The following is a 21,018-nucleotide window of genomic DNA, read 5'->3' on the forward strand; positions in this document are numbered from 1 at the left end:
ACCAAAAAAAAAAAAAAAAAAAAAAAGCTCATATTTTCCCAAATCTTCGTCTTCAAAATTAGACAACTTGGAAAATCTATATACCATCTAAGAGTCATCTTACTTGCATGCATTTTTAAAACATCCAGTGGTGTCCCCTTCTACTGTTCTCTGAAAATCCATGTTCAGCCAAACCCAATCTGGGCCAGCAGTGAGAATAACAGCACATGTAAGCTACTGCCTAGCAGAATCCCTCCACATTATATATTTCAGAGTTTTGATGCACTGGACATAAAAATGGGCTGTCATGGTGCCTTCAAAAGGCCCAGCTGCTGGGTGGCATACATACACTAGATCAGATTCAACTCTTGGGCTTGTATTCATGCAAAGAGCTCATTCTATCTATTGCCTCCCACTGCCACTTGGACCCAATGGCACAATGGAATCTCAAGGATCTATTTCAAAAACTACTAACCAATACTTATGCTTTCCTAGTCAACTTTTGCACAAATGCCTCTGGCATGCTGTTGAATGAAAAAGAGCAGGGAAGAGGAAAAAAGGCATGAGAGAGTAACAGAGGGGAAAAAAAAGAAAAGCCAAATGCCCTGAATTACAGATCTTCATGACTTCCTGTAAGGCCAGCCAAGAGAAGATCTTTAATAGCATGGTGCTCATAGCATTCAGTCTAGCACAGGTCTCATCCCTGAGGGTTAGGAGGCTCTCATGAAAGACCCTTGATATTTTTTCCAGGAAGCAGTTGGCAACAATGAACAATTCCACTAGAAGAATGGCCATGACTCCGTGTTTTCTGTGAGGCTGTCAGCATTCAATAAGAAGCTAGGCCAGTGACAGGGAAGCTTTCAGAGCTTTCAATGATATGAACAGCCCGCTGCATGCATGCCATAGTTTGCCACCACAGGGAAAGGCCCTAAAGAGCTTTTTAGATCTCAATTCTTTGGATGCTCAAGGAGCTGGGATACCCCTTGTTCAGCAGGTTCCAAAACAGGTCAGAAGAAGCTTATTTCAAACTCATTTCTTCAGTTTCCAATTCCTGGTCTTTAGATATTTCTAGGAAGCTAATAAAAACAAGATTAATCCTCTCACAAAAAACAATTCCACACACGAACACTACAGACTCATACTCTTCACACAGCTGTCATTCCATCCATTGCTTCCTCTTCTCTTTTGCCAGGATGTTCTTGAGTTGTTAAAAAGCAGGACCTTTTATATCTGTCCCCTTAATTTTAAATCTACAATTAGATGCCTACAACAATAAGTAAAAAAAATAATATCCTTTAGATCATTTTTCTTCTTGTCCAGTGGGAAGCTCTACTCAGGGAGAAATCTATTTCAATTAAAAATAAAAATGTATTCAATGAAATTACATCATATTGGCCAAACAGATCTACATATTATTTCCAAAAGAGGAAATAATACGCTCCTCTGGGTTCTATTTATTTTTAGGTCATTTCCTAATAAAACTTTTTCTGAAATTTTGGCTGGTGGCTAAATTAAAATTTGGCTTTGACTAAATTAAAATTTCAAACAAATTTTGAGTTAGTCCTGATTTCCCAATTCATCCAGAGAGGTCTTTGGCAAGTCTATTTCAATGTTTTCAGCCAGTTTCTTTAGAAGGATGAAATGTTCAGGCTGAGTAGCCTGTCGAGTGTTTCTAGACAAAGCCACATTCAATGTACATATCAAGTATCACTACTACTACTAACAATGTGTTAATATCCGTTACAAATTCACTATTCGAGTTAAATATATATCCCCTCTGATTTCATTTATTTTTTTCCTGTCAGTTTATCAAACTGTGTTAGTGGGACTCAAGTGAAACTTCTCTCTGATAGTTTCAATATGAGACAAAAAGCAAAACCCTGGATAAGGGGGAATGGGATAAAATAAATATTACTTAAAAAAAAAAACTGGATAATGACTGGCAGGCAGCACCAAGTACAGGATGCTTTGAAATGGTACATCTTGCTGCAAAGCAGAGGTGAAGCCTCACATTTAATGCTATGTATTCTACTCATTGTTTAAATAAGCAAGCTGCCAACCAACCCAATATCAAGCTCTCAAAGAACAATGTCCATTCTAGACTTCTGCTAGTAACTGGAAAGGTCAATGTTTACCTGGGGAGCAACAAAGGATAACATGTTGAGAGGCTAATTGTTTGCATGTTTGCCTTCCATTTCCATGATCACCTTTATGCAGTCACATATGGAAAGCTGTGCTTCTCAGTAATGTCACCAGCAATCTTAATGAACAATGAACCCAGCAAGAGAGCCACTTCTATGTCCAAAGCTTGATGAAGGTTTACAACTGCCATTGTTCCAAGCAAGAATTATTTCAAGTGGGGAATGCTAATAATTGAATGTCATGGTTAAGCAGTGAAATAACGAAAGAAGTGAAGAGCGTTTGTCAGGTGACTCATAAGAATGTTAGATCTAACAGCTGAGCAGATATGGGTTTAACACTGAAGACAAACTGTCTGGGCCCTTTAAGAATACACAGCTGGTGCTCAGAAAATCTTCATGAGACAAGTATTTTGAGAATTATAAATTGATGTTACGTCAAGATCAGGAGTCTAGGTACACAGGTTTTATAGGACTGCTACAGCCTATAACAAAGTCCTATAAAGGGATGAAAGACACTTCATTACAACACTAGAAAAGCAAACTTAGGTGATTCTGAGATTAGTAGGTATACTTTCTATGGCTTCTTCAGGTTTATGCTATCTGCACATAGTTGGCTACTACAGTCAGAGGTAAAAGAGTATTTCTTGGAAAATTAGTTAATGAAATAACCATGGGAAATGAACCTTCAATTCTTCATTTACTTAACTGTGACATCCTGTTACATACAGTAAAGGTCAGTGAAGTAAAACATTTATTTTTCCCTTTCTCCACTGAAGTCAGGTAATTTCAGAAGCCATACTTCCAGTGGTGTATTCAAGGGAAATAAAACAAAATAGAATCAATTGCTTTTCATTTAAAGAAGATCAGTTGCCAAGACACGAGCTGTATTAAATGAGCAGGCTAACTCAACATGTTCTTCCACTTACAGCCCTCTACAAACTACAGTAGTGTCCAGTTTTTACCTTCACAATTTTTCTCCCAATCAGGACATGAAATGCATTTCCACTAAGAAGTCAGTGCCTTACAACCCCAGGACAAGTTCTGTGGACATCCTTTAAAATGAAAGCATTGTTATGCCTCTGATCAAGAGGAAAGTGCCTTGGTACTAAATGGTCCAACTGGTATTTGTGGTCCCCAGGAGTGGCAGCTCTCTTTTCTTAGTGCTAGTCCCAAAGCAAGACAGTCAGGTACTATTTTGAAAGGAAACTGCTATAATTAGTCCTAATGGCCTAAATCAATACTTTCCCAAGCGAAAGGTAGGCTACCCAGGGACATTTCAAAGACTGAGGTGGGGAAATCAAAAGAGAAACTTGTTGCTTCCCAGATAACAAAGATGCTGGTATTTTAATATAACTAATCTCCCAGGTACTATTAACACACTCATATTTTCATGGGGAAAAGAAAACTATGCAGTTTTCACCCTTTGGGAAAGACCCAGCACATCAGACAACTGCCATTCTTTTTGTAGCGGGGACTGATGGCCTATTAGAACTGAAGTGCTTGGCTTGGCCACTCCATGGCACAACCTTGCTGCCACTGAGACACTTGTAGCTGTCCTCTTTCCTTCCACCATATCTGAGGCTGGATGGGAATGGGCTCATTGCAGGTTAGAAGTATACCATTTATACAAACTTTCACAATTTCAAAATGCACGGGCTGGGAATTTAGCTCAGTGGTTCTGGCACCTGCTTTGCAAGCACAAGGGCCCGAGTTCAATCCCCAGTACCAAAAAAAAAAAAATTCAAAATGCATAGGTAAACAGGTATTTTACAAGCATAAGCATAAATGGGAATATTTAAGGTAAATGAAAGCACGAGGGGAGCAAGGCAGTTCAAGTATGTAGTTTAATTTCAAAACATGAAAATGGCAAAACACTGAACATTTTCAAATCTAGATGGCTGGTTTATGGATATGATCTTGAGTTTTCCCTAACATTAAAAATAGTTCATAAATATTTTTTTAAAGATTTACTGGGGCAACCCACTTTCCGGTCCCCCTTCTGTCTCTCTTAGACAGCAGCTTTTTTCCCCCTCAATAAATTTTTCCTACTTTAAAAAAAAACTCTGTCACTGCTTTAAAAAATAAAACTGGGGCAACCCTCTTTCCAGACCCCTTCTGTCTCTCTTAGACAGAAGCTTTCTTTCCCCTAATAAATTTTTCCTACTCTAAAAAAAAATAAAAAAATAAAACCATCTTAAAAAGATTTACTGGCAGCTGGGCATGGTGGTGCACGCCTGTAATCCCAGCACTTGGGAGACTGAGGCAGGAGGATCACTGTGAGTTCGAGACCAGCCTGGGCTACACAGTGAGTTCCAGGTCAGTCTCAACTACATAGTGAGGCCCTGCCTCACAAAAAAAAAAAAAAGATTTACTGGCACCAAGCATGGTGGCACACACCTGTAATCTGAACACTTGGGAGGCTGAAACAGGAGGATTGTTGCAAGTTTGAGTCTACCCTGGGCTACATAGTGAGTTCAAGGCCAATCTAAACTACATAGGATCCTGTCTAAAAAAAAAAATATATATATATATATATATATTTCATAATTAGGAATCAAAGTTATCTGAGAACTATACTCATTAAAAAGCAAAACTCTAAGTCAGCTGATTAATATCATCTGAGGATGGATTGAGTATTTTTCATCCAAAGGAAACAGACTATCTGGTTCCTCCTGAAAATATTTTCATACTTTGTTCTTAACTCCAAAAGCTAGGTATTATCTTCATGAAGTAAATTAAAGAAACTAAGACTCAGAAATTAAAGAAACTAAGACTCAGAAATCAATTTAGCCAGTGACACAAGGAATAAAACAGTAAAGTTGGGACTCAAAGCCAGATTCAAAGCTCAATTCCAAAATCCATAACGTCACATCACACTGCCTAATTCAAATAACTAGAAAATTCTGGAAGAGTGACAGGCCTCATGATTGACAAGGCTTGAAGACTTGACATGGTGCTAGGCTCCTTCCTCTTTAGTTCTAACCGAAGGTTCTCAAAAAGCTTCCTGTCCAGACTGCTTTTCCTAGTGCCTAGCTTGCCCGAGGGCCTACATTAACCAGTCAGGTGACTTCAAACATAAGAACAATCACCAACTTTAACCTACAGGGTGGTGGCTACGAGAAACAAACTGTAGCCAAGTTCTTGAAAACAAAATGCAGCCACATTATGGTATAAGCAGCACCTGTTGCTCTATGTTCAAATTGTCTGTATACCTATTAGCCCACACCCTGCCCAAAATTCAAAATCCAATGAGAGAAGGTAACTTGTCAATCATCAAATACTAATCAGGTGGCCATTAAAAAAAAGACAAAAAATAAATTATTGTCAAATCTTCATGCTATATATATCAAGCAGTATACTTATAGAGCCCAAATTTTATAAAATCTTACATACAGTACTAACTGGTCCCAGTCTTACTCAGAAGCATCTTGGCAGTAAGTAAATACATAAGCACCTACTTTCCTTCATCCTGGAACAGCCAATAGAGCAAGAGCCCATGCTAAGGAGCTGACTTAAAAAACTTTCATCAGCCAGGTGAAGCAACTGACCATGTGTCACCCAGGGTGCAAATGTAAAGTCACCATTTTCTGTCCACATAATGGAATTCCCATGGTCAGACTCCTCTTGATCATGGCCATAGAAGCCAGACTTTAGATGTTCTAAGGGATGACCTGCCACCCAGTATTTCATATATACTCCAAATATTCCTCCAAAGCAAATATCATGCCAGCCATGTTCCTTATAAGTTACATCACCGCCTCAAATAAAATCTAATTTTCCACCCAGATATTTTCATGTGGTTAACAAAAAGCTTTTATTTATGAAGAAATAGCACAGAAATCCTGAAGGAGAGATAGATATACAACAAAATGTTAATTTTTAAAGTAGGTATCTAGTATAAGTTCTGAAGAACTAATGTATAATATGGTTACTGTAGTTACCAATGTATGTAAGATATACTAAGTATATCTTATCACCATACACACAAACAAAAATGGTAACTATATGAAGTGATGGGTATGTTAATTCACTTGCTACTGGCAATTTTTCATAATATACACAAATGCCAAAACATCACATCGTAGTATCTAATTTTAGATAAACATAAAAATAAATGCATGTATTTTACCAATACATATGTATACATGTATATATAAATATATACATAGCTTGTCAATTATACTTTAATGAAGCTGGAAAAAAATTTAAATCCTATAATAGGCTATGACATAATTCATTTCTTGTTTTCTACTATTTTTCTATAATGAACATCAACTCTATAATTAACATAGGAACTAACGAAGCCAAATGTCACATCTAGTACACTGAACTGCCAAAATTAATTTCAATTAATTTTAGGTTTTTAATTTTTTTTTTTGGAGACAGGGTCTCACTATGGAGTAGTTCAGACTGAACTTGAGTTCACTATGTAACCCAGGCTGACCTCAAACTCAAATCGATCCTCCTGCCTCAGCCTCCTGAGTGCTGGGATTACAAGCATGCACCACCACACCTGGCCTCAAATTAATTTTAAAGCGACTATGTCACCCAGCAGTATTACAGCAGTCCAATATTCACATGCCAGAGTATACAAAAAGATGCTGACCCTGTTCCTGATACAAATAGGAGAGTAACATGCACACATACAAAAATGACAAAGCACCAGGCAGTAGAGTCCTGCCAAAAGGTACAGTAGTGGGAGGCACCTCATACCCGTTTTGAGAAAGGGCAGATGTATTTATTTGTGAGCTGCAATAAGGATGAAGTGCTTCATGGAAAAGGAGACTTTGTGCTGGAACTTGCAAGATTCAAATTAAAACCTGAAGAAGCAATTCAGAAAGAGGAAAAGCCTAGGCAGACTGTGACACTTGGGGATCAACATGAGCCTCTGAACCAAATAAATAGCCTCAGGATACCAGAACTTACTGTGCTTACTGCAAATGAAAAGGGTAAAAATGAGAAAGGAAGAACAGACAGCAGATCTGGGATCAAAGGAATTTGGGGGACACCGAATTAACAAATTTACAAGTTCTCCAAGCTCTCGATAAGCCAATGGGCATGAAGTCCCCCAGGTGAGAGAAGGGAGCTAGTCTTATTTGACCAGATTCCTTTCTTCACTGAACATGAAAATGCCTCAGTAAACACTATCGTTTAACAAAGGCAAAACAATGAAGACCAAATGGGCAGTTTGACCACAATCCTTATAATAAAGCCCAGATTTTCCACAGAGCAAAGGATGACCAGCTAACATTTTTAAGTTTCTCTATTTTTCAGTGAAACTCAAAACCAGATACTGCTGCCACAACATTTCCATCTCATCTACTTATAAGAATTCCCAGCAAAGGTCTGTTCCTATTCTGAGAACACTTATAGTCAGTAGTCCATTCCTAATGACCTGAAGGCTCTGGAAGAAGCATGCCGTCTTAGGAAATTATTGAAAGGCTACTATGAGATTAGGAAACACAAGAGGCTTCCAAGTACAGCATGATAAAGAGTTCTTTAAAAAATTAGCTGGGTACAGTGGCAGATGGAGTGCTTTATGGAAAAGTAGACTTCGAACAGGACCATGCAAGACTCAAAGTAAAACCTGAAAGAGCAATCTATAAAGAGAAGATGCCTGTTTGTTACTGTGGAGGCTGAAGCGGGAGGATCACAATTTCAAGGCCAGCCTGGGTAACTCATTGAGACCCAGTCTCAAAAAAAAAAAAAAATCTAGATATGTAGCTTGTGAGAGTATTGCCTAGCATGTGCGACGTCTTGAGTTCAATCCTCAGCACTACAATCAATCAATCAATCAAAGAACTCTTACAAGAAGTACTGAGCAACTGCTGTAAATCACAGACGCAATGTATGTTGTAAAACTCAGTTCAGGGCACCATAGCCCATATTTAAAGAACACACACACTAGATACATCAATAATGTTTTATAAACCATTTATCTTTATCTGTTACACATACTATATTGACTTGTGTTCTGGACTGTTGTTCAAAATTTATTTCCTACTTGGGTCACAGATAAAATGTTTGCAAGTCACTCCTCTATAAGACAGAGGGCTTGAGCTGGAGGCTGCAGCATTCACTGAGAAGGCCACAGGAACTGTAGCACCAGAAAGAAAAGAAAGCTAAACGGAAGAGAGACTTGAAGAGTATGAATAAGGAAAACCAATGAAAATGCCAAGGTAACCACACATGGGGAAGTGAGTGGCTATAATCATAAATGAGTACACATGAAGGAAAGCTGGTTAAGTGGTACACAAGGGAGGCGGGGAGGTAACATTTGCTCTCAAGAGATAAGAGGCCATCCAGATGGAACCCCAAAAAAAGCTCTCCCACACAACTTTTTAAAAAGATCCATGACATAACTTTAATTTGGTTACTTTTAACAATACTGTATTAATTCTTTCGGTTATACAATGCTTTTAAATTTAAACTCTGTCCTCAACAAGGTGGTTGTGACATTTAAAAGCATATAATCACACTAAAGAACAATACCATGTTAGTTCCTGACTACTACATTATTTACCATCCCAAGAGCTTCATTCTGATTTAGCACTTGGTAGACAAGTCCAGAAGAGCCTGTCACTTGGCTCCTGCACGTGGATGATGATTTCATCAGCACAGAGACACATGAGCTATGTGTGCTCCATGGCACTGGCACCACTAGGACAGCAACATGCCAAAAGGTACCCCAGGCTGCAACACTCTGTGCCTGTCCTGAGGGAAGTTGTACAGTTTGGCTCTAGAGCCCTGCTGATTCACCTAGGGAGTGCGCGAGGGAAATGGCTGAACTCCAAGAAATCACTTTATCCAGGACTGAATTCCCAACATATATCAGAGTACACATAATTAAATGAGACAGAATAGACTTTAAAGGTAAAATGTCATCCTCAACATGCCCGTGATGAAAAGTTTTGCTTTACAGTAGCCATTTTGTGTGTAAATTACATTAATTACCAATATTTAAAAACATCCAACATTTAAAGGTTCTGAATTCTGGTTTATTAGGCAGCAAGGAAATAACAGGTTTAGATTATGCTACAAAAAGAGTCCAACTGCTCATGAACAGCAACTGGCCTTGCTTGGGGGAGGTGGGGGAAATTCTTCAGACTACTGTACAAGGACACAAAGACTTCTCACCCTAAGGAAAGTATTAAAGAGTACAAAGACAAATTTCTTGTAAGAGAAAACAAAAAAATTCACATACTAAAGAACATCTCCATAATAACTATAACACATCCCTTAGGGGATAAGCATGTACTTGTAAGAAGCAAACAAAGCTTTCCATAGAGAAACCACTTTCACGAGATGATTAGGTGGACCTGCAATGAAGAAAATACATTTCAAAAGATGTGTTCAGACTTACACTGATTTTTCACTAAAATACTTTTAAAAATAAAAATTATTCTCTTTTATCAAAAGAAATTTTAAAAAATATACCATGGATAAACCAGTAAATGTCTAAGTTCTATTCAGAGATACACACTTGCAAATAATACAAATCAAAAATAAAACATGTGAGAACAAAAATACTATGGGAATTATTTCAACTAGGACAAGATAAGTTCGCATTCATTCTGTTTTAAGGCATTACATTGAAATGAATCTCATTCTCACTATAATTTTTTTCTTTTTAACCTTAATCACCAGCGGCAGGACAACCAAAATGGACATGAGAACTATATAAATGTCAGAGAAATATGTAAACCTCATTAATGTTTCCAAAAATTCATTTAGAGATAGAAACAGGTCCAAATAGATGCCTGTCTAAATGTACTGCAATTACGTTACAATTATTTTTCCAAATACACAGATATGCTCTGTCTTTTCTCAGCTAATTACTGACTCAAACAATTTGCCCTTCTGGGATCAATTGTTTGCTAATAAATAATTGTTTACAGTCACAAAATGATGTTAGAAGGTTTTCTTATTAGTTTTCCTTCTGCACCCTAATAAGATTGAAAACTAGCTGATTCCCAAGAGTCTAACCTTAACCTCGCTTTGTTTAACAGCCCAGGAAATGATGAACCATCTGCTTCAGAAAATAATGGACGGCCAAGAGGAAATATTGTTTAATTGTATATTAACCTCCTCGTGAGGCAGTCTGAAGCAGCTTTAGAATTGGCAACTAAACCAGGAAAAGAAAAAATGGCTCAAGAGCCTTTTCCTCTACCATTTAAGGTCCAGAAAGAATGCAAAGGGATTTTTATTACCTCTATTTATTTACAAACATTTATTTCCACACCAGAAACAAAAATCAGCAAGGTTAAAACTAACTCTCAAAAGTAGTCACTGCCTCCCAATTTTGTTTGCCTAAATAACTTTAATGTAGCAAATCATCAAACTACGTCATGCACTTAAGTATTGTTTATTTTTAAAAAATCAATAAAAACCTCCTTCCAATATTTTCAAGTTCTTATAACATTAAGATTAATATTTTCCCCAGTTTGTTTGTTAATAGTAATAAATCTACCATTGGGAAATAAGAATTGTTTTAATATCATCAACAAGGCAGTTTAAAGTAAATGAAATCTTGTCAAGTACACGGTGTCCTACAAGTTCAAAAGAAAAAAAAAAAAGAACAGCATGAGATCAAAATGGCCAGCCAGGACAAGAGATCGAAAAGTGACAGATTAAATGCAAACACAGCCTTTTATTCAACAGGCTTCACATGCTAAGAGTTTTCTAAAGTAAATCCTAAAAAAGCATGTATGATACTGAATATTTAATACTCTGCCCACTTCTCAGGGCCTCCACCAATTTAGCAAGGGTATGATACCCATTTTAATTCAGGAATGTAAAGGAATCCTGAAAAATTTGGTAATTCCACAAATATTTATTAAGGACTTCCTTCAATGGCCTGGGGATGGACAAAGGGAACAGACAAACACACTTAAGGGAAGACATTGTACAGTATAAAATGTGCCTAAGTATCAGTTGTCCCAGAGCCCAACAGAGGTAATTAAGTACAAAGTTTTGCTCTGTTGGTACCAAAAAATGCAAATGGTTCCTCTCAGTCAACAGTTACAACCAAGAGCCAAAGACATCCATGCAAATTTGAAAACTAAGGAAATTCACTATTCTAGACAAGGCCACACTATTCTAAGTTTCTAATAAGACCTGAAGGTCATTCACTTTGTGTAAATATTATAGAAACAACCTCTAAAGAAAGGAAAGATTTTTGGCAGTTCAAATTCTTAAATATCTTAAATAGAATTTACTAAATTATTCGTGAATTCCTCAACTTAATTTTGAAGCAATGAGCTAGTAATAACTCCAGAGATTCAAATAATAGAGCCTATTCAAGAAGAATGAGAGTTTGACATTCTTCTCTACAAAACAACTAGGCACAATTTTATCCATCAGACGTCTATCAACCTACGGATATTGAAAGCTTGGGAGAACAAGATAAAATCAACTCCAACCCTACAGTCAGCTGTAATATCGAGCAGGCATCAACAATGCTATTCATGAATTTAGAAAAATTAATAAATCCTGGGTTGAATGCAAGAAAAGGCTCAAATACAGGTGAAGCATACTCACTTGGGTTTTGTTTCTGCATCTGTCACTTGGCGAATGAAGATACCATCTTCAGGATGTTCCGTGTCATCCATTTCATACATATATGATGATGCTATTGCAAGTGTAGTCCCATCATTGCTGAAGGCAAGTGATGCGATGCTGGTGGGGTATCGATGAAACTGACACAGTCGCTTTTTGTTAAATGGATCCCAAATATTTACAAATCCATCAGAACCACCTGCAGTAATTTTAAAATAGTTAAAATGGTTCTTAACATCAGATATAGAAATAATTATTAACAGCTAATTTTTAAGGTCAGAGATATTGCATTTTCCCCAAGAAGTTGTTTTCCCTAATTATCTAAAAAAACAAACAAATTTCTAAAATGATTCTAAGCACCAATGGTGTTCAAATTAACTTTAAAAATTCTCTGGTCTTAATAATTAGATATGGTTAGCAGGCCATAATTTACCTGTGGCAAACGTATTGTGGATATTATGAAAGGAGATAGCGTTGACTGGGTAAATCTGCTCGATATTATTTTCTTTTAGTCTGTGACATTTGAAGGCATACTTCTTCTTCTGCACCTCAGGGCTTGGGTCCAAGTATTCAACTGCCACTCGTCCTTCAATAGAGCTCAGTACATAACCCTGCCAAGAGGGAAGCAGAGGACAAAAATGGTTAAAATTCAGCTTCCAAATATAAGGCACTAGTTCCTGAATTCAATCCACACAAAAAAATCACTTCAGAAATGGAAAGAAATTAGTCACATTTTAACAAAGTGCTTAAACTGTACTGACATAACTGTAGCAACTCTAAAAATTTAGTCACAAGTAACTGTTTATGAGAATCCAGTCTGTCACCTCTTGCTTTCTTCACTAGACCAGAGCTTTAAACATCATAATACAAAATGTCTTATTCTGTCACACTTGAATGAGAATTTTTAAGTGTTAGTATCATTTATTTGTTTCCTGTCCAGAAAGAGACTCAAATTTCTCCCCTCAGTTAAAATGCATTGTTCTATGTTCTAGGCCTCTTCATCTCTAACAACTGTAAGAACTGTTTCCTTTGCTGGGAGCATCAATAAACCAAATCAACCTGAACACCAGTCTTCCATCTCAGTTGTTCCACCTCTCACATTTACTACTAGTCAGGTTTGCACATAACACAGACTTCTAGAAATGATCAAAAGTGGTTTACAATTTCAAACCTTTTCTTGCCTGTAAGTGACAACATGCCTTAAAAAAAAAGTAACAGATAATTTTCTGAATATGAAATCGATATTTTATATCTTTTTTTTAATCCTTCAATATATGAAAGTTATTGCCTAAAAACTGTTCTTGGAAAAAAGTTCAGTAAAACCCTATTTAAACTCCCAATATAAAGTGGAGATAGTCCTACACAAATTTTTTGATACAGATATAACATCTTTACAATGTAACCACATTTTAATTACATATTGTATTTAAATCTCTGGTTTCACATAACTACAATTCCTATCAATAGAAATTTACAAATTCCTGGGCCGGGGATTTAGCTCAGTGGTTCCGCCATTTGCCTTGCAAGCGCAGGGACCTGAGTTCGAGCCCCGATACCAAAAAAAAAAGAAAAACAAATTTACAAATTCCTGAAAAAAACTGTGATAATCATTTGCAGTACTGGCCTTTTGAGATAGAGAGCCAAGAGAATAACTGATGTAACTGCTTCAAATTCCACAATCACTGAAGGACCACCATGCTTTAAAACATACCTGCTGTTTTTAATGACTTTTCCTCTTACAAAATTCCTATTGCAGCTGAACATACCACCAACTCCCCTTTACAACTTGACGGATTAAGAGAATGAGGTAGTTCACTAATAAACTTACTAATCACTTTAAATGATGATGGAAGCAGACCCACCCTACACATCAAGAGTTAGTCCTTAGATGAGCACTGTCTCACTAACCTTGACGGAGTTCGGTTTTTTAACATCAAAGTTCTATTGTCAGATAGAAGAAATGACTCTATTACCATCAGGATTACAAGAAAGAGGAAGAGAACAGCAAATTCCATAAAACTAAATTTCCAGATTTAAGTTTTAATTTACTGGTTTGTAAACAGAAATACCTGCAAAACTCTTTGGTAACTATAAACCTAACAAGCATCATGGACCAGAATCAACAAGAAATCAAGACTATTCAATCCACTGAGTGATCCTGTGAAGATGACTTACCTTCTCTCAACATCAAGCTCTTTTCTAAAATGAGGGTTAATATATGATCTTTTAACAAAGGTTATCAAAATACTAAATGAAACCAAACTTTACAATGAGTTCTAAGTCATTACTCAAAACAAAAACTTTAAAAGCAGTAGCTAAATCATTATTATACAAGATCATATTATTCTCAACTCGCAGAAAATGGAAAAAAGTTTAGGTCCATACCTGCTTGTTTGGAAATGCTCGTATGCAACGAGTCTGGTATTTCAGGCTGGACTCCCTGCGCTGCTGCACATAGCCCATGTTCCGTAAGTCCCACACTAACACTCTGCGGCCTGCTGTACCCACGATCAACCGGTCTCCAGACACTGAGAGTGTGTATACCTTTTAGGAAAGATCAAAACTTGCTAAAAGCCATCTACATTCTGAAAATGGCATTTCACCCCCAAATAAAGTTCATCTAAGCACAAAACCATTAAAAAGTTAGTTTGATCAAGGTTCCCAAATGCAGGTAGGAATTTTAAGAGACTGCAGTTATTCAAACCAAGTAATTTGCAAAAAACAGCAAACCCAGGATATTCTTAATTCTTTACCAAATGTTCTAAAGTACATTCTAATTCTGTAGAAGTGCTTTTGAAAACCTAATTTTTTGGTGTGCTTTTCTTTTGATTATTGTTTTGAAAACATAACCAAAATAAATTAACCAATTTTCCCCAACCTGTTTGTTTCATTTACAGACAATACAAAAGCATGTGGGGGGGGGCTCAAAAATGAGATTAAAAAAAACATAAAATGAAAGATACCTCTCATTAACTTTCTGGCTTTTCATAAAACAACAATTTTCAAAGTTATTTCTCTGACTGTCTTTTGCAACTCTAAAAAGCTTGACTTTTTCCCAGCTGTTAGACTGAATAAATAAGCCTTCCTAGGAAAAATGAGGGAGCCATCATTATCTGTTTTGCTTTTGGTGGCACACAAACTCAAAATATAAAGATAAGAAGTGTTCTTCCTTATGGCAAAGCTAATTCTTATGCCCTTACATCAGACTAAACATTCAAGACACAGAAGTTTGTCTTTAGGGAAAATTTTAAAAAACATTTAGTACCCTAAAAGTACCTATTATTTTCCTCACAGTGCTTTCTGCAACATTAAAATTTCCACAAAATTGTTTTTATAATAAACCTCAGGATTTCCTGCAAGCAAAACACTTAGTTTATTTCTAAGTCCAATGCTACTTGTAGATCAGAAATACCAAATTCGTGAAAAAGGCAACCAAAAAAAGTCCTTGAACATTTAACATGTCATTTAAAAAAATCTATACTTGAGATCCATAATTGATTATTTTCAATTAATAAGCGATTCTAATCTTATTTTCTACCCTGAAGAATTGCTATAAAAAATGCACTGGGGACCGGAATGTTACAGCACTTCACTAGCATGAATAGGCCCTGGCTTTGATCCCCAGTACCACATGAAAAAAAAAGTAAAGAGGCCCCATGATATGTTAACAATCAGTAATTAAACATTATAGCTCATAACCACTAATATGTTAATGATCAACCACCAGGAAAAAAACCAAGTTAGGTTACCAATGACACAGAACAGTCTCTACAATCTGATCTTAAAACTCAACTAATGTGACCAAAGGAAATGTAAGAATTTAAAAGACTGAAAATAAAAGGTTTGGTGTGTGCAAATCTAAATATAAGGGCTATTGCAAAATTTATCATAGTTTATTTAGAAAGCAAAACATTTTTAGAAAAATGAAATTAGTCTAAGATACATGGAGCACCAAACTTAAATACAGAATACAAAAAGAAATCAATTTATAATGGTACAATCATATTGAGAACTTTACCTTAAATCTTTACTATACAGGTGACATACAAGCTTCTAATACTGCTTTCTATCCCCACTGATCATAAATCAAGTGAAACCATTGTCATGCTACTGACTAGGTATATGCATTTATCAAAGAAAGTATTAAAAAAATGGCATAATGAACCTTGCTGAACCAATAAGGAGTTTGATTCAGTGTGGCTGCTCATTATATGATACTCTGTCAGCAATTTATCACAGTTCTTAACATGTTACATACAACCATAAATCAAAACTAGAAACAATGCAATTATTTTATTCTGAACAAAGGTCTCACCAGGAGTAGATGCAACTGCGATATGACAAAAATAATGGCTCTTTGGATGCACCATGTATATAATGATGGCTAGCAGGAATTCAGTAGTATATTTACACTAAAGAAACAGACTCAAGTGAAGGATACCTTTAAACTGCTAAAACAATCCATCTTTCACATTAACTACCACCTGATAGTCTGATAAGGATATAATAAGAATGCTAAATTATACTTTCATAATATAGATCAAAAGGCTAAAATAAATACGCAGTTTCAGTTTTAAAAAGCTCCATTCACTAATGATCTTCAAACTTCTTGTCAGTATTTACAAACAAGGTGTTATCAAAATACTTGATGAATGTTTAAATTTTTAAGAATTTATTTTAGTAAAAGACACTTTGCCATTAATCCCCCACAAAATACTTCCTCTCCTCCACTTTAAAGTTATCCCATTTTCTGCCACTTTCTGAAGCAGTTCTGGAAGCCCTCTTTCTTGTCTTTAGGTAGGATAATGAACAATACAATGAAGGTTGCTGTTGTGCCATCCAATAAAAAAGCAAGCTTGTACAAATGTTATAGTGCGCTCTCATCCACCTTATTCTCAAACAGTATCTGACACTGCGCAACTTCTAGCTCTGCCTCAAAGTCAAAACGACCATGAGAAGTGAATTATTTAGAATCAATTCAGGACATGGAATGCAGCCATGACAGCACAACTAAAGACATTCTCGAAAGAGAACTTCCAGAATTGCTTCAGAAAGTGGCAAGAACAGTTTGAAGCAAGGGGGACTATTTTGAGGAATATTAATGGTAATGTGGCTTTTAATGTAATATTTTTTATTTAAATATTCACTATTTTTTATCATACCTCATACACAAAAGGGGTGAGTGAAAACTACAGTAAACCTTTAAATTAAAAAAAAAAAGTCACAGTAAGATACATTCCCAAGAACAATGGGATGAGGGTTCTGAAGCAGGTGGGAATATTTTAAGGGGGATTAATGTCAGTGTGTCTTTTACTGTAATAAATTTTGGCGGATTTCCCAGAAATAGGGTCTATATAACTCAGGCTGGCCCTCAACTCCCTATGTAGCACAACCTGGTCTCGAAACTTGAAGCCACATTCCTGCCTCAGCCTCCCAAGTTCTGGGATTACAGGCATGCACCACCACACCTGGCTGCAATAATTTAAACATTCACTATGTCCTTCTGGAACACAGGATATCTCTCACTAAATGTGAAATAATAATCCAATTTCATCAATAATCGACTCAAATGAAACCTTGAGGTCACAAATGAAAATGAGTGATGCTCCATCCCATTTTTCTTGTTTGGTCATTTCAAATCCAATTTAAGATAATTGACAAGTTTTGCTAAATGACTTCTCTGAAAAGGTAGTGAGCTGCTACTCAGTCCTAAGATTTAAATCATTAACAATACATAGTTCATTTACACTTGTGCTTTCTAGTACAAGTGTAACAACTGACAGAAAAAAGATGACCAAAATTCCAAAGTTAATTTCCTTTGTATTAAAGCATTTCTACATAGTTGGATTTATAAAACAGACACTATCAACTCTCAATGTCTAAATTAAACAGCATATTTATCAAACACACATCAAGACAAATGATCCCATGGACCGTAATTCTTCTGATATACATTAAAATTCTACCTTTTCAGGCTGAGAGAAGGTCCCAGCATTACAAGGAGTTCTGGGATCCCACAGTTTAACCGTCTGATCCCAACTTCCAGTAACCATCACGTTCACTTCTGGACAGTATTCAACACATCTGATAGGGGCATCGTGGGTTCCAACAAGATTTTCTATAGGAAGAAAAAAAAAAAAGATCTTTCTACTAGATTCCTCAAATGAACAACTAAAGGAAGAATACTCAACTGTAAGATTGTTTCTCAACTCCATGAAACTGTCTGCTGAATCCAGAAAAATCTATGACTACAAAAAGTTATCCATTCTGCTCCATTCACCTTACAATGTATAGTTCCATTTACTAGCATAGCATGTATAAAGAATATCTTGAGGGGCTGGTGATTTAGCTCAGTGGTTCTGGTGCCTGCCTGGTAAGCACAAGGAGCCGAGTTCCATACTCAGTACCACAAAAAAAAAAAAAAAAAAAAAAAAAAGAATATCTTGAATTTCACATCACATTAAAATGGTGGCAGGTTTATTATTTTCCCCAAGTGACTCTAGGCTTCTTACTAGGAACTCCGTACCTCTATGTTCATCTAGTACAGGATCTGTCTGATATATGTTAAGTAAATAAATGAGTGGAAAACTCTACTGTTTTGGACCTTGACAACACTCATCTTTCACATTAAACCAATACTTGCAAGAAATTTATTTATGTGGTTACACAATCATGAAAGCTGAGGATGAAGTCTTACCATCACTTGGTTTTCATGGCAAATTTCCAGGATATAACTTCTTTCCTATCTATTTCAATTTCCGCAATATTTCAGTTATTCATTCAACTAACTACTAAATGTCTACTGTGTGTCAAAATTAACACAACCTGCTAAGAATACAAAAATAAACAGTATGTGGTCCTGATTCTCAACAACATTAGTTTTTAAAAAATCATTTCAAAAAGTACAATGAATTTAATTCATTCCACAATTCTGAGGAAAATTACCACGTTCATGTTCGTGCACAAAAGATGACTGCAATCATGTTCATCACCCCATGCAGAGTTCAAAAACAAAAGCAAAACTGGCCAAACATTTCTGTTTATCAAATTATTCAAAAACAAAAGCATTCTATGAACCAAGGTACTACTGTATCTCATGAGGTTTAGCAATGACCTTCTGAGAAGAAGCAATTAATTCACTTAAGTCAGTCTATTAAAAAATCTTTTAAATTCACTTTTCCTGAGTTTTCAAATAAGTAAAACTTAAACTTAAACCTGCAGGCTAATTTGCTACAAACGGCAAAATATTGACAAAGAAAACCAAACACAAGCATTAAAAATTACGTAAGGACCAGGGATTATTTAGCTCAGTGGTGCCTGGCCTGCCTCCAGGCACAAGGTCCTGAGTTCAATCCCTGTACAGCACCAAAAAAAAAAAAAACACAATTATATAAGAGAGTGACTTTCGGGACTTCAATTTAGTTCAGTGGTTCTGCTACTTCCTCACAAGCACAAGGGCCCAAGTTTGATCCCAGGTACCAAAAAAATAACATAAAACGACTTTCACACAAAAACCTTTTCTGATTAGATGCTTGTTGTTTTGACAAATTACATCCATCCTCCCACCCATCCTCTTGTTATTCAACCTGGCCTCTATACAGTTATATCCCTGTGCCCTGCCAGCTCTTTCAAGCATACTAACATCTAATATGACAAACACTCAGAGAACTTTGAATTTCGGGTCACATTCCAATCTCTATTCTAATTCGGTGTTATAATAAAAACCTGAGTAAGTCATTTCATATCTGAGATTCTAAGAAATTACTTCCTTCCACATACAATTGAACTATATTCTACTGCTACATATACAAGCAAGAAAAATATAAACCGACTTAGCTATTTTATCTTTTTAACATACTTTCCTTTGGTTTAAAATAAATTAGTTTCTGAAAAAGAGAACCCTAAAACACCAGCACTCTCCTGAAAAATCTTAATGAAAGACAGACCACTACAGGATCCAGTCTACTTCTAAGCACAAATTCTCAAGTGTTACTTCATGTAAACACTTAAAAGACAGGGATCATGGGCCAGGGATTTAGCTCAGTGGTTCCACCACCTGCCTCACAAGCACAAGGACCGGAGTTCTATGGCCAGTACCAAAAAAAAAATAAAATAAAATAAAAAAAAATAACCAGTGATCAAAATGGGCTTTACTGCATACTGCATTACTGCAAAAATAATGTGATCAATTAATGATTACCATTTAAACAAAAGAATCCTAAATTTACACCACTTTTACTTCCACCAATGCAACTTAGCCATTAAGTAATTCAGCAACTACTCTTCCTACATAAATGATTATACCTTAGTATAACTTTAATATACCAGTGAAGAAAAACTGGTAAAAAATGTGATGGTATTACCTTGATCCGTGTTCAAATCATGCATTTTCAACTGATGATCTAATCCCCCACTCCACGCATGTGTTGGATCCTATAAATTAAAGTTTTGAACCATTTAAAACTTGCAGAGCTTTAGAGAGCATTTCAAAATTCCTATTTCTCCAGCCAGCTATTAAGGTTACCCTCAGGATGACTGATATACACTGAGCACAGTTATCCATTGTCAACAAATACAAAAACAGTACACAAAAGTAGTCAGCAATTTAGGAAGGCTGTTTTATCCTGAGCCCTCCACGAGTTGAGAGTATATAAACATTCCTTTTAACAAGGCAGCTAGGGCTGGGGATTTAGCTCTGTTGTGCCACCACTTGCCTCCAAAGCACAAAGTACTGAGTTCGATTCCCCGGTATCCCCCCCACCGCCAAAAAAGAAGACAGCTAAAGTAGTCTTGCTGCAAATTTCAAATACAAGTATCACGTCCAGAAAGGTTGTAAGATTTTCAAAGATCAGACAGAGCTTGCATGTCCCCTATGCAAAAAAAACACATAAAATTCACAAAAACCATACCTGGCTCATTGCACGTACAGTATTCCACAACAACTAAGGACCCGTCCAAATAACTCCCCTTACAGAAGCCTTTACCCCGTACTAACAATGCCATGCTACTAATGTGGTGTAGAATAAAACAGTAAGAAGGCAGACGTGTTAACTGAGGCCACCTACATAGAACGCGCAGTCCAGGACCGCGCCAGTGTGCTGGTACTTGAGCCGCATGGAGTTGGCTGGCACATCGTAGAGGCGCACCGACGTGTCCCAGGAGGAGACCAGCAGGAACTGGGAAGTGTTTGGGCTGAACTTCACAGAGGAGATGCCATCCTCGGGTGGCTGGTTCAACTTGAACTCGTTAGAACCCGTCATCTACAGAACACGCGCCGGGTCAGAGTTCCCAAAACCAGAGGTCGGGGGTGGGCTGGGCAAACTGCGGGCCGCAAAGGTGG

General features: G+C 36.6%; 1 protein-coding gene across 4 annotated transcripts in view; it reads right to left on the reverse strand.

The window, feature by feature from the left end:
* The window catches only part of Bub3 (BUB3 mitotic checkpoint protein), a 159,980-nt gene that overhangs the window by 138,518 nt on the left and 444 nt on the right, over nt 1-21,018 (reverse strand). For 3 of the 4 annotated variants that reach the window (XM_010635285.3, XM_010635277.3, XM_010635293.2), the window contains exons 2-7: nt 20,744-20,938; nt 20,042-20,111; nt 17,645-17,796; nt 14,064-14,222; nt 12,112-12,289; nt 11,661-11,877 (exon numbers count right to left, since the gene is read on the reverse strand). In XM_010635285.3, the coding sequence (XP_010633587.1) occupies nt 11,661-11,877; nt 12,112-12,289; nt 14,064-14,222; nt 17,645-17,796; nt 20,042-20,111; nt 20,744-20,938 (971 nt within the window). Of the gene's footprint in view, nt 1-9,306; nt 9,440-11,660; nt 11,878-12,111; nt 12,290-14,063; nt 14,223-17,644; nt 17,797-20,041; nt 20,112-20,743; nt 20,939-21,018 lie in introns of those variants that run through there. The other variant, XM_010635311.2, reaches the window with a different exon arrangement.

This window comes from Fukomys damarensis, unplaced genomic scaffold (assembly GCF_012274545.1).
Source record: "Fukomys damarensis isolate Sample0158 unplaced genomic scaffold, DMR_v1.0_HiC HiC_scaffold_8, whole genome shotgun sequence".
In the NCBI taxonomy this organism is placed as follows: domain Eukaryota; kingdom Metazoa; phylum Chordata; class Mammalia; order Rodentia; family Bathyergidae; genus Fukomys; species Fukomys damarensis.